The sequence below is a fragment of the Cololabis saira genome, chromosome 20 (assembly GCF_033807715.1).
Source record: "Cololabis saira isolate AMF1-May2022 chromosome 20, fColSai1.1, whole genome shotgun sequence".
NCBI lineage: Eukaryota > Metazoa > Chordata > Actinopteri > Beloniformes > Belonidae > Cololabis > Cololabis saira.
Genome location: NC_084606.1, coordinates 18,995,325 through 19,007,629, shown reverse-complemented (window position 1 = coordinate 19,007,629; position 12,305 = coordinate 18,995,325). Strand labels below are relative to the sequence as shown.

At 39.5% G+C, this 12,305-nt stretch overlaps 1 protein-coding gene across 4 annotated transcripts in view; it reads right to left on the bottom strand.

The window, feature by feature from the left end:
* Positions 1-12,305, bottom strand: part of col4a6 (collagen, type IV, alpha 6) — a 115,308-nt gene that overhangs the window by 18,605 nt on the left and 84,398 nt on the right. For 2 of the 4 annotated variants that reach the window (XM_061710530.1, XM_061710532.1), the window contains exons 13-25: positions 8,750-8,842; positions 7,186-7,239; positions 6,948-7,010; positions 6,747-6,791; positions 5,830-5,883; positions 5,349-5,418; positions 5,156-5,260; positions 4,883-5,044; positions 4,631-4,675; positions 3,526-3,624; positions 2,870-3,027; positions 1,665-1,844; positions 1,273-1,456 (exon numbers count right to left, since the gene is read on the bottom strand). In XM_061710530.1, coding sequence (XP_061566514.1) covers positions 1,273-1,456; positions 1,665-1,844; positions 2,870-3,027; positions 3,526-3,624; positions 4,631-4,675; positions 4,883-5,044; positions 5,156-5,260; positions 5,349-5,418; positions 5,830-5,883; positions 6,747-6,791; positions 6,948-7,010; positions 7,186-7,239; positions 8,750-8,842 — 1,312 coding nt within the window. Of the gene's footprint in view, positions 1-1,272; positions 1,457-1,664; positions 1,845-2,869; positions 3,028-3,525; positions 3,625-4,630; positions 4,676-4,882; positions 5,045-5,155; positions 5,261-5,348; positions 5,419-5,829; positions 5,884-6,746; positions 6,792-6,947; positions 7,011-7,185; positions 7,240-8,749; positions 8,843-10,800; positions 10,891-12,305 lie in introns of all 4 variants that reach the window. The other 2 variants (XM_061710531.1, XM_061710533.1) reach the window with 2 other exon arrangements.

Below are 12,305 nucleotides of genomic sequence, written 5' to 3'. Positions count from 1 at the left end.
GGATTAACTGTGGGGTGAAGCCACAAAAAGGTTTTGGGGATGTTAAAAGCACTCTTTAGGAGACCCATGAGTGACATCACAGGCGATTTGTCAGGTTATTTTTATACTCACTGGTCAACCCCTGGCATGAAGGATAACAAAATGCGCGTCTAGTGGGACACACTGATATTACAAGACGTGCAGGTGCATCCCCACTCATGAGTGCAGTGTTCTCTGTGGCTCATTTGTGAACACAGCAGCTCTGTACGCCCCCCTGTGGTCAGAAGCGATATTGCTACATAGTGTATTTTATAAGAAAATACTTGACGTTTTACATGTTTTGCCATCGAACCACATCCTTTAACTTTATAGGCTTGGATTAACTTTACAACACATTGATTTTGCCTTTATTTTCTTATGAAGATACAATTTACAGTCTGGAATTTTAGTACCAGATTCCTTGTAATATATTTTAAGAGAAATTCAGGAGAAGATTTTTGCTAATTTGTATACTTGTGTGTGGTATGTTTTTCTTCTCTTGAATATGCACAACTATAATCTTAGAGAAAATATAATCTATGTTTATTTCTTTTTTCTAAATTAACTTGTAAATGAACACATTTGATCAAAGAGAAAGTCAGGGTTTTCTTCTCTTACATGGCTCCTTAACACCATGAAGAGAGAGTTTTACTTCTTGGATTCCTACTTCATTGCTTTGTCCAGAAATGTCAAATGAAGCCCTCTCACCTCGTCTGAGACTAAAGAAGCACGGCGGTCGCTGCACACGTCAGTGATTACGATGTCATAATCAGTCAAATAAAGAAGCAGCTTATGGATTATCAGCACTAGCTGCAGCAGAGAACAAGCTCATTAATGGAGACCATTAATCATGTAGTTAACAGTAAGCAGCCGAGGCACAGCGGGCAGGAAGCTGCTTTGGTAGAGAAAGACTAACACAAGCCACATTGTCTTCTTCCGGTCCTGGAGGGTTTAGTTGCTTCAGTAATGATGGTGAAGCAGGTATTGTCCCCTAGAAAAGTCCTCTGATGGTTTTTGATGTTAGGATGAGGCTGCTATGATAATTACACTGCAGAAAGGCTGGACAGTGATGGCGTGTGGTATCTACGGTTGGGATTTTGACCTGTGGGATGAATACAGCTTGAACTCATTGAACTTAAACTTAAACTCATTCAAGCTTGCACGCTTTTTTTCCTATTTCTAACTCATTGTCCGTCTCATGGATGCACGCTTTCAACAACAAGCATACTACTGCTCCTCCGCATCATCACTTACCTCTTGGCCCAGGTAGACCCGGCTGCCCTGGTAATCCAGGGACACCTGGATCTCCAGCCTCTCCACGGAAGCCTGGGGTTCCTGTGAAACCCCTGCCGGACTCGCCGACCTGTCCGGCAGCACCTTTAGACCCTGGGAAGCCTTGGAATCCTTTCTCTCCACCCGTGCCATAGCCGCCATCACCCTGGAGAGGACCACAAAGAACAGGAAAGGGGGGGGGAAACAGATTTCAAGGACATAAGCAATAGGAAAAGATACATTGAAAGGCAAGGATAAATATAGGGCAATGGAAGGAAAAAAAATGGGAATGCTGCTTTCAGTTTTGATATTTAAACACAGAACTTGTGAAGTAAACTTTAACTTAAATGTAAACGGTGTGTCCTAGTACTCACAGGGGGTCCTAGGTTTCCGGGGAACCCAGGCAGTCCATCTCTGCCCTGTTTTCCTGGTTCACCTGCCGCCCCCCTTAGTCCAGTATTTCCACGCTCTCCTTTCACCGAGAAAGAGTAGGGGTAATACGCTTCCCCCTTTTCTCCCTTACGACCAAAACCGCCCCTAGGACCAGCTCCACCCTGACGAAAGGAGAGAAAAGACAGAAAAGACGTGTTTGTACAGAGTTGGTAGTGTCATTTGTGCAAGGATTTCCACAACACGTTGCAGTGTTTTCTATATGAATTTCTGCCCATTCATTCTGTGAGGGATTGATGAGGTCCTACACCGATGTCAGATCAGAGGGCCTGAAATATTTGTTCTTCTTTAGTCCAAAAGTGCTTGATGGAGTTGAGGGCAGGATTCGTGAAGGCCAGTCAAGTTCTTACTGTGCTTACATAAACGCCAGCGGGCGTTTGAGACTCTCCAGGTATGGAGAGTATCCAGGTAAGGTACGCACCACACTTCTGAGTTCTGTCATGGTCCGAAACTTCGCGGTACTTTCCAATTGTTCCCAAACACCTCCATAATTGAATACTGCCATTTACTTGATTTTAATACCTGTTGTTTTCTTTAAAATGCCTGAATTAAATAATTAACTGGTGTGGCTAGATACCGTATTTTCTGGACTATAAGCTGCACCTGCATATAAGCCGCATCCACTCTATTTAAAAAAAAAAAGATATGCAAGACGCAGATATTTCTGTTGTTAGATTAGATATTTACTACATGTACAGAAGGATTCTGAACTGTAAATGATGTACATGTTTGTACCTAAATAGATCCTTTCCTAACAGTGTCTTTTAACACGGCAGCAACTTTACTGATTAAAAGTGGACAGAACCAAGTGAAAATAACCAGTATTTATTTATCTATTTATCTGTTTGAAATCTGCTTCTACTTCTATCTGCTAAAGAAGAAGAAGCATATTCTTCTTTGCATTTATTTTGTCTTAGTTTTTATTCTAATTCCGGTTAGAGCGCCCCTAGCGGTGGAAGAAAAATCCACAGAATAGCCGCACCTTTGTATAAGCCGCATGGTTCAAAACCTATGAAAAAAGTAGCGGCTTATAGTCCAGAAAATACGGTAATTATTGATACAGACAGACAGACAGACAGACAGACAGACAGACAGACAGACAGACGGAGAAAGAAAACATTTTGTTTACCCTGGCTCCCTGGACGCCACTCAAACCAAGTGAACCCGGGTCACCAGTTTCCCCCTTCCGTCCCGCGAAGCCAGGGCTCCCGTTGGCACCTGGACCTCCACGCCCGCCAGGATACCCGGAAGAGCCTCCCCCTAAACAGTTACAGTCGCCAGGGTCGCCTGGAAGATGAAGGTGTTAAGTATTGGGGGGAAAGCAGGAGACCAAGAGAAAAGGAGCAATAAAAGATAGACAAAGTGGAAAGTAAGACGGATAGAAGGACGAGAGTGAAATGGTTGAGGGAACGAAACAGAAAGACAAAAGAATAATTAAAGAGTTTAGATCATTAAATCATAAAGACAAAACTAGTATTCATTGTCTTTTATATTTATTATGACTTATACTCATTACGCAACATAGGGGAAATGTATATTTACAAATTTGACTAATATGGTAACGTAGCTCAAGAATGAATAAAGCCATGTTTTTGCAACATTTTTCCATTACAGTTTTTAAGAATGAAGTTGCTAAATTGTAAAACAGGTGCTGTTGCAGGGAATATAACGTCTTCAAATAGTCATTGTATCAATTGTAAATAACAATGACAACATGTGCACAATGAAAAGAAGTTGATATTTTAAGTAAAGGATGTTCTCTTTTCATCAAGTTTGTATTCATACCTCTAAAGCCTCTGCCTCCGCTGTAACCTGTTTCTCCTCTGGAGCCAGGAAGCCCGGGTAGTCCAGGGCTACTGGAGCCGGAACCGGGACCGGGACCAGCTGCAGGCACACATACACAAGGACAATTAGAGGAATCAGGGGCCGAAGGGTTGGCTTAGCCCAAAGGTAGCACACAAATAATACAACAAGGTTGTTTTTCAGACTTTACACTGTTAAAACTTGAGCTGAATTGCACTGACTGCATTTCTATACCTGTAAAATATTTGGAGCATTTCATTTTTAATTTTAAAAAGGCTCTAAAGCCTAAAAGTTTATATTACATAATCAGGAATCACTTAAATCAGCACAGCTGCAGTGCAATTACAGCTTAGGGTAACAGTGTAATATCTGTGTTAGTTTGCAAATAAAATAAAATGAAAAATTAATGAAAAATTTAATAGATTTTCTTTGAATTTTTTTGAACTCCGAGTTGACATTAGAATTGAGCTGCTGGTGGAAGAGGAGAAGGTGACAAGAGATGAGAGGAATACAAAGCACTGAATTATATACATCATATGAAAATATAAAACAGCAAAATATTCAGCAAGAATTCATTCAGTGATTTTACATAGACTTTGTTGGCTGATAGTCTCCATGAAACATGTACATATCAGTCATTTTTAATTATTTACTTTTTGGATATGTTTCTGTCAAAAAATAAAATTGATTAAAATTTAAAATGTAGAAAAATATTAACAGAACAAATAATAGAGACAATTTTATAGGATTTTTAAGAATAAAATAAATCACTAATGCTGCTCCCAAGCACTGAGGTCCATGTAAAATCAGTGAATTTTGATTACAGCAGGCGACACCTTGTGGCTGTAGATAAGTAAAGCAGCTTGGAATGAAGATATTCTCCTATCCAAGTCTGAAGCTGGTAACAGTTTGCGCTCTCCACTTACCACTACTTCCTGCAAAAGGTACAGCGCGAAACAAAAAAAAAAATAGCATTTTTTGCAGATAGATTCAGCCGGCTGAAAGATGCTGTTTTGAATATCACTTTGAGAGGTTGGGTATTGCCAATAGCGATTACAGCTGCCTTTAGGATACCTGTACGACTGACCTGTGGGGTCCAGAGGATAGATCTTGCAGGGATCATTGGAATACCCTTGGAGAACAGTAAAGTCACACAGCTGTTATGTTTTTTGTTTTTTTTTTACCTTTCGACCTCGTCTTGTATTCTGACAGATGAACTGGCGTTTACTCCACAAATAACACACACAATCCATTTCAAATTCTCATCCCTTTTACAAGCCGCACCTCACCACCTGTGATAGGACCAAACACGTTGCCAGTCAGTCCTGAGGGCACTTACTTGACGGGCCCTGAGGTCCAGGAGGGCCAGGGGGTCCGGGTGGTCCAGGAGAACCTGATTGTCCTTCAGGGCCATAGCTTGGAGCACCTGGAGAACCCTTCTCTCCCGGCGGGCCGGGGGTCCCGGGAAAACCTGGGAGTCCTCCATATCCTCCTCCATATCCTGAATGAAATTGGTATTTTGTTGTTAATAATTAATAAATAAAAATAAAAACAACGGTTCATACTGTTTATCTTGACTTTGTGCAGTTAATTCATGATCTGTTTAAATTACCTCCGCCAAAACCGCCTGGTTCGCCTGGAGGTCCAGGGTATCCCGGAGATCCTTGGTCACCACGGACACCTGGAACGCCACTGCGGCCGTAGTCACCTGGAGGCCCTGCAGTGAATAATGGGTAACATTAAACACTGGTGCATGTTGAACAGTACAGCATTAAATCAAGAATAAACGTGTATGTGATTTTTACCTCTACCGGAAACGCCTTGGCCGTTCACATAGACTGGAGGTCCTGGAGGACCCGGTTCTCCTTGGTCTCCCTGTGAAAGGTCCATGCAGCAGAGGATTAGGAAACAAAGAGTATGAATAGAGAAAATTACCTTCTATACTCTTTTCCTGGGCACTGCTATCAAAAAGTTCAAGAAATTAAGGAAAAATAGGAGGGGACTTCCTATTAAACCTAGAGTACAAGAAAAATCCTGGAATTCATCAAAGGGAAGCTCGCGGGATAGTCCTCAATGAAAGGAAGTGAATAGGGCTAAAGTGCTAAAATCCTCACGAGCAGGATTATTTAACCAAAAAACACCAATCAGATTAGCCATCAAGACCATGAAAAACGTTGGTAGCTCTCACATCCTGCGTGAAACCACATTAACAGGTTGTTCATCTGTCCTCCTACCTCCCACATTCACACAAACACACACTCATGTACACGTGCAGATCACTTTTACCTTGGGTCCTTGGTATCCTGGTTGGCCTGAGTAACCTGCGTCACCTCTAAACCCCTGTGAAGAAAAAAACCCTTTTAAAATTAAGGTCTGCGGCCCTTTGCTGCTTATCTTCCCCCGTTCTATTTCTTTTTTCACCACTTTCCATAAAGGCCACTAAAAGCCTATAATCCTACAAAAATAAATACATTTATAGGGTAGCATAATTCAAGAAAATGAAGGTGGAGGCAAAGTCTTACATTCTTTATCTCTGATTTAACACATTTGATTTGATACGAACACTTTACTTCATGTTTAAGGTCAATATTATTTTGAAGTTGTTTTTTTTTTGTTGCAGGTTTCATACAAAACAACTTAATAACAGGAAGCTCGAGTAAGAACACAGCCACATATTTGATAAGTGTTTATTTTCACTTTAAATAGGTGGTTAAAAATGCGCAGGATTATGAACATTGGGTTTCTTACACTGAAGGGAATTTAGGAAAAAAATATGATTTCAAGGCAGTAAGCTTGGGCTGAATTAGGTTGACATCTTTGTTAACAGGTCTTAAAGAAGGTAGCACAATCATCATTTCCATAGCAACAACCATTTTAAAGCCTCTCTATGTAAGAATACCATCCCTGGCCAAATGGGGGAGACATAAGAAAGTTAATTTGTCAGCCCATAGGATAAGAAACAACAAAGTTTACCTCTAGTGGGATAAATCATTATTACAAGTATTATTGTTTCCGCTCAATAGCAAACAGTGGTTGGTTGCTCATGTCAACACAGCAGATTTATATGCCCCCATGTGGTCAAACGTGGTATTGTTACATAGAGTGATTTTAATATGCATCGTATTATATGGTTAAAAGTACATGCTATAATATATTGGCTGAGAATAATAAATATATAGCAGCTGCTGTTCAACAACACTTACCTGCTGCCCCTCAGAGCCGGGAGGTCCATTAAAACCCGGAGGACCCTGTTTGATTACACATCAAACAAGATTAATGACAGAAGCAGACCAAAATGAAACATGATTGATAATTCATACCACAAATGACAGCAGTGATTAACTGGACTTTTCAGCAATGCTTTTCAATACAACACATCATCGAGTAGTGTGAGGAAGTCTTACTCTTGCACCGGGGTATCCGGGAATGCCTTTCTCTCCAAATTCCCCAGGATAGCCAAAAGGTCCCTAGAGTTAGATGATAGAAAAGAAAAAGTATATTCAAAGGGAAGAAAATAAAATGTGGTCTCTGAGCTGGTTAGAAGTTTATGATCTCTTATGATCTCCCACATCTTGTGGGCATTTTTACGTATTGGGTGTGGATTATTTGTAATTTGTGCAGTAATGACAAAGCGAGGCTTACAGGTCGTCCAGGGGTCCCATCATTTCCCCTGTAGCCCTTCAGGCCAGGGTCCCCCTTTAGGAGAGACAGAGAAAGAATAAGGTACATCTGAGAACAGGTTCATTTGTTTAGGGAAGAACAGAAGCTGGGGCTCCATGCTGACATGCTTGGCTTGGTTTATTTGGAAGATTGATTGGGATGGTAAAAGGCCGATCATAGATTATGGCTTTGACATCAGATGGAAGAAAAACACATTTCTTTATGAATGCTTACCAAAAATGTACAATTAAATGCCAACTTTGGTTCAACATGAATGTGACTTACAGTCAATGTTTTAGTTATATTTGCAAAAGGTCCTTTGATAAATGATGCAAATTTTACAATGTAATACTCTATTTGACTTACTGCAGTGTCAGGCGTTGAATATTTAAACTTTGGTTTGAGTTTAAGTCTTTGTCTTTGTTGACTTGTGTTCTGTTTTCTTTATTTCACCTATTTCCCACTTTATTTTAATCTACTTTTCACTTGCATCCCCTGCACTGCTTTCTAGTTTTTCTGAGGAATGTTTGGAGTTGGTTGAATCTCTTTGGATAAGCTTTTGCTGCACCTAAAATCTTTAAGATTGTTTTTCTTTTTTAAATCCTGGGTACTTTACCCATATCACACCCTATTTATCACACTGACTGAAAGTCCTCACTTCCTTTTTTCATTTTTTTCATTTCTGTCATTCTCATAGTAATGCTTACACCAACAAGACCAGCAGCATGAGATACTGTAAGGGACAATTTAATTTAATTTGAAAAGTAAGTCACATCATTGTTTACAAACAGGCTGTTTAAATAAATATGGCATTAATGAATCCACCACCTTGAATCTACTCAAGGAACAACTGAAAGGAGGAGCTCTGCTGGGCTCAGGCTGCTCACAAATGTTGCTGGAATATTCTGATTATTTTTTGCTTAAATGTCTGAAACAAAGAGAGAGTTTCCTCTAATATTAGGAGGTCTCAATAACCCAAACCTTTTAATCAGACTAACACATTTTAGGTCTGTGGAGGGATTGAACTCTAAAACATTGACATTGGTGGTGTAAATGTTCACATTTCTGATAGTGACCTTTGTAGCTAAATCCTGCATCTTGTATTGTATGAAACCATTTCTTTGAAAAGTTCTAGTGTGACACATGGAATGAGGAGGCTTACTCTCTGACTAGGGTGTACCGTTGTTGTTTATTATTCCTTTGCATCATATGTTAGAGTTGCAGTTGTACTTCATTGCTAAAAGGCTGCTAGTCATCAACGATTGAAGTGGATCGAAAACACACGTACATATGCAAACATTTTGAACACTATCTGTTCTTGTTTGAGGACAACTAGGATGAAATGTTTTGAACCACTTCAAATGTATATATATTGGTACCAACATATCTAATAATGGCATATACATCATGGAAGAGGATGTTGCCATGGCTCCTGCTGATCACTTTTAAGCTCCTTCTGACACTGAAATAACTTCCATCCAGTCTCTGACGTCAGAAATGTCGTGTGATGAGCTTGTGTTGACGTAAGTTGTGTTTTCCAACAAACCTGCAATCCTTTGTCTCCTTTGCGATAACCCACAAACTCCCCAATGCCATTGATCATTGGCTGACCAGGGTCACCGGGCAAGCCCACATCGCCCTGGATACCATAACCATGGAACAGAGAGAGCTGTTTATACCAGCTTCTTGCCAGGACTGAGTTCAACCGGTGGCGGCAGAACAAGGAGGGGAAAGCTGTTGGAAAGGGTCGACCAGGTTTGGGTATTTAAGGGAAGAGCGGAGGGACCGTTGACAGGAACGTTGAAAGGAGGAGGGACTCCATGGTAGCGCATGAAGCCAGGGAAGAGGATGGAGCGTGCGGAGTGAGGACAAGACGGAGTGACTGAGGTGATGAGAGGCGGGTCTTTTCATCACTCAAGAGTTTTTATAATTTGGTTATTATAACAGTTGTGGAATTTCTGAAGGGATATTACTTACCAAATTACCAAGATGTGTATTTACAAACATTTCTGATTTCGATGGCATTTATTCTGGTTGCGTAATATATGACAAAAAAGAAATAAATGTTTCAAACATTCTTTTTTCTGCACATTCTTCGTGTGGTTATAACTCAAGTCAGTCTAGAATTATTTAAGTATAAAAAAAAGTCTTAAAATAGTGTTTTTAATTGAAAAGTTAAACTATTCCTGAATCTTATGAGGATGTTTGTTGTTTTGTAAAATTATAGCCAAAAAAGAAAGTTCAACCTGTAAAAAGTTTAAGGTTTTCAGTATCAGGACGTTGAAAAAGAAATCTTCTCAATCTCCTCACCAAATTTAGAATCAGATAAATGCAACTTCAGGTGAACAGCAAGACATGACATATTGCATGAGTGTCATTAAAGGCAAAACTAAACCAAATGTAAGTAAACCTTTACTACTCCCACTGGAATCAAGAGTGTGGATGGTATCGAGGGGCTGCCAACTAAATTTGATGATTTAATTCATTATCAGCAGGCATGAGGCCATGTTTCTAGTTCTAGTTCTTTAGAAACTGAACTCAGTTTCTAAAAGAAACATGGCACTATGGGTTTGGGTGGAAAATTAGTATCTGACCAAACCACAAAATGTTTGGAATAATAGCCTTATTATGGTATGGGGGATGATTTGGGCTTGTTATTGCAGCCACACAATCTGAACTTGGACCCTGAACCTTTTTAGACATATTCTGGACTCAATCTTGACCAAAACTGCAATGGTCCAGTCAAATTTCAGGCCTTATCTCTAATAAAATCCTGTGATGGAACTTTTAAAGATCTGCACTTGAATGAATGTCTTCAAACCATAATAACCACTTAAGATTGTAAAAGTGGGCCTAACTTCCTCTCAAGTGATGTGAGAGACTAATATCATACACAAAGAAATGACTTTGTGTGTTGATGCAGTTGCTTCTGCTTGGTCCTGAATCAGGAGCTGTACTCTCCTCTTCACTGACAGCTTTGTTCCAAAGTTAATGACATGCTGTAATAAATCAAGTATTGTTGTTCATCTGAGGTTTTATTCCATTAGATCTGGATAGGAAAGGATGATTTCTTATCTTGTCCTGATACTATACAACCTTAGAAGTTCCTTTTTTTTCTCCTTTAACTAAATAAACATCCAAATTCTAGTTTTGTCTATCAAATTTGTGCATGTGGAACATTTTTCATACATTAACTTGTCCTTCAAAAAGCTTCAGACCTTATATTATGTTGTTTTCTTCCCTTCCTTTGAGGTTAAAGGTTCAGTGTTTGTGAAAAAACTGTTGTTTAAAGAATTTTACAGCGAGAAGAAAGATGCCAAACAACTGTTTCCATGATGGACCAGCCTCTCTTTTACCTCGTCCAAGCCTCCGCCTCCTCCTCCTCCAGATCCTCACATGCTCCCATCCATGGCTGTAACGTTTGCTGCAATCACTGCTCCTCTTCATCTCTGAACTGAACGACCTGCTTCCACTGTTAACTTTAATTCCCAACACTTTTATAGTTAAGCCCCACCACATCCGTGTGTGTGCTCGTGTGCCTGTGTGATGCGAGAAAGTGTGATGCGGAAAACCTTTTCCCTTTCCTTGCCGTGTTACCTGATCTCCTTTGTAGATAGTGAGAGTTTGTTCGCCAAATAGCGACCCGGCTCCGGGAGTACCACCGGGTCCAGGAGGACCCACATCGCCCTGGAGTCCGAAATACATACAACACACGGTTAGCCAATCTGAGGGGGCGAAGGGCTGAGCAGGGGAACATCAGGGAGGAAAGAAAGTGGGCGAGATGGAAAACATGAACGAGAGAAAGGAAGGAAAAGCTGGGAAGGAAAGAAATGATGAAAAAGAGCAACAAAGAATGAAGAAAAAAACAAGTTCCTGCAGATTCTTTTAATCTTGTTCATGTTGGTTTTTTTTCTGCACGGCAAAATTTATGAACTTGTTAGATATAAAGATGAATTCTGCTGCTGAGCCCATTGAAGCTCAAAGAAATTTATCTTTATGGCTTTTTTCAGTCTTTGAATAATATTACGTACTTTAGACAATAAAATCCAATTCAATCTTTCCAAATTTTACTTTCAGACATATTTTCGTTAATGTTTAAACTTTGACCATCTTTACCCCTGAAAGACTGAATGAAATGCTCTTTTGTTTCTGATTCGTTGCAAATTAACCTGATTAGCCGTAATATGTCCCATATGTTGTAGTTCAGTTTAATTTTACACACCATCCTACAATTTATAAAAAAAAAAACACTTTTATTTCTGTTTTGAGAGTTGTGTGTCCTCCCTTGTCACCTACAGTACATCCAAAATTGGTATAGTAATGGATCATATACTTAATAATTTATTTATTTTATCACTGATTTTTCATCAAAACCTTAATTCTGACACAACCCTGTCAGTTTTTTCAGAGTTGCCTGGGTTTAGAAATGTGTAATTCATTGAGTTATGCAGCGTACTGCAGCATCCCAGCTCCAGATCAGAGTACAGTTATCCAGCTTGCACATAATTATCTCTACTCATCTTCACATCTTGTTGCATTTTCTGCATCTGTTGTGATACGTGTGTCTGACTCCGTCTCCTAAAACCAGCTGACAGAACTGCATCTGTGCAGTGTTTTGACCAATTTTGACCATTTATACCACTGGATATAGTTTCAGCCTTTGAAAAATAGTAATTGTGTCTACTTAGACTATTTAAGAAAAGAACCATCATTTGAAACACTGCTGTTTGGGTTTCCATGAAAGTGCAACTTCATGAAAGATTACAATATGTTTAAACTGTTTACAATATATTTATCAATGAACACCTCCTTTTTTCACTGATTTTTTTAACTGCTCTATACTTTTTAATTATGCCTGTCACTTTATTATTACTATTATTGTTGTTGCTACTATGGGACATAGTTTTTTTCTTTACCTTATTTTTAACTCTTTGTACCTTTTAGACTTGCATCTGTAATCTCCATGGATGTAAATAAAGTGACAACAATGGCTCAAACTTTTAATCTGAACTTTTTGAACTCCTGGTTTATAACAGAGCACCTCAAGAAAGTTACTGATTTAGGAAGATTTTTTCATCTCATCTGTGTTGTAACATGAGTGC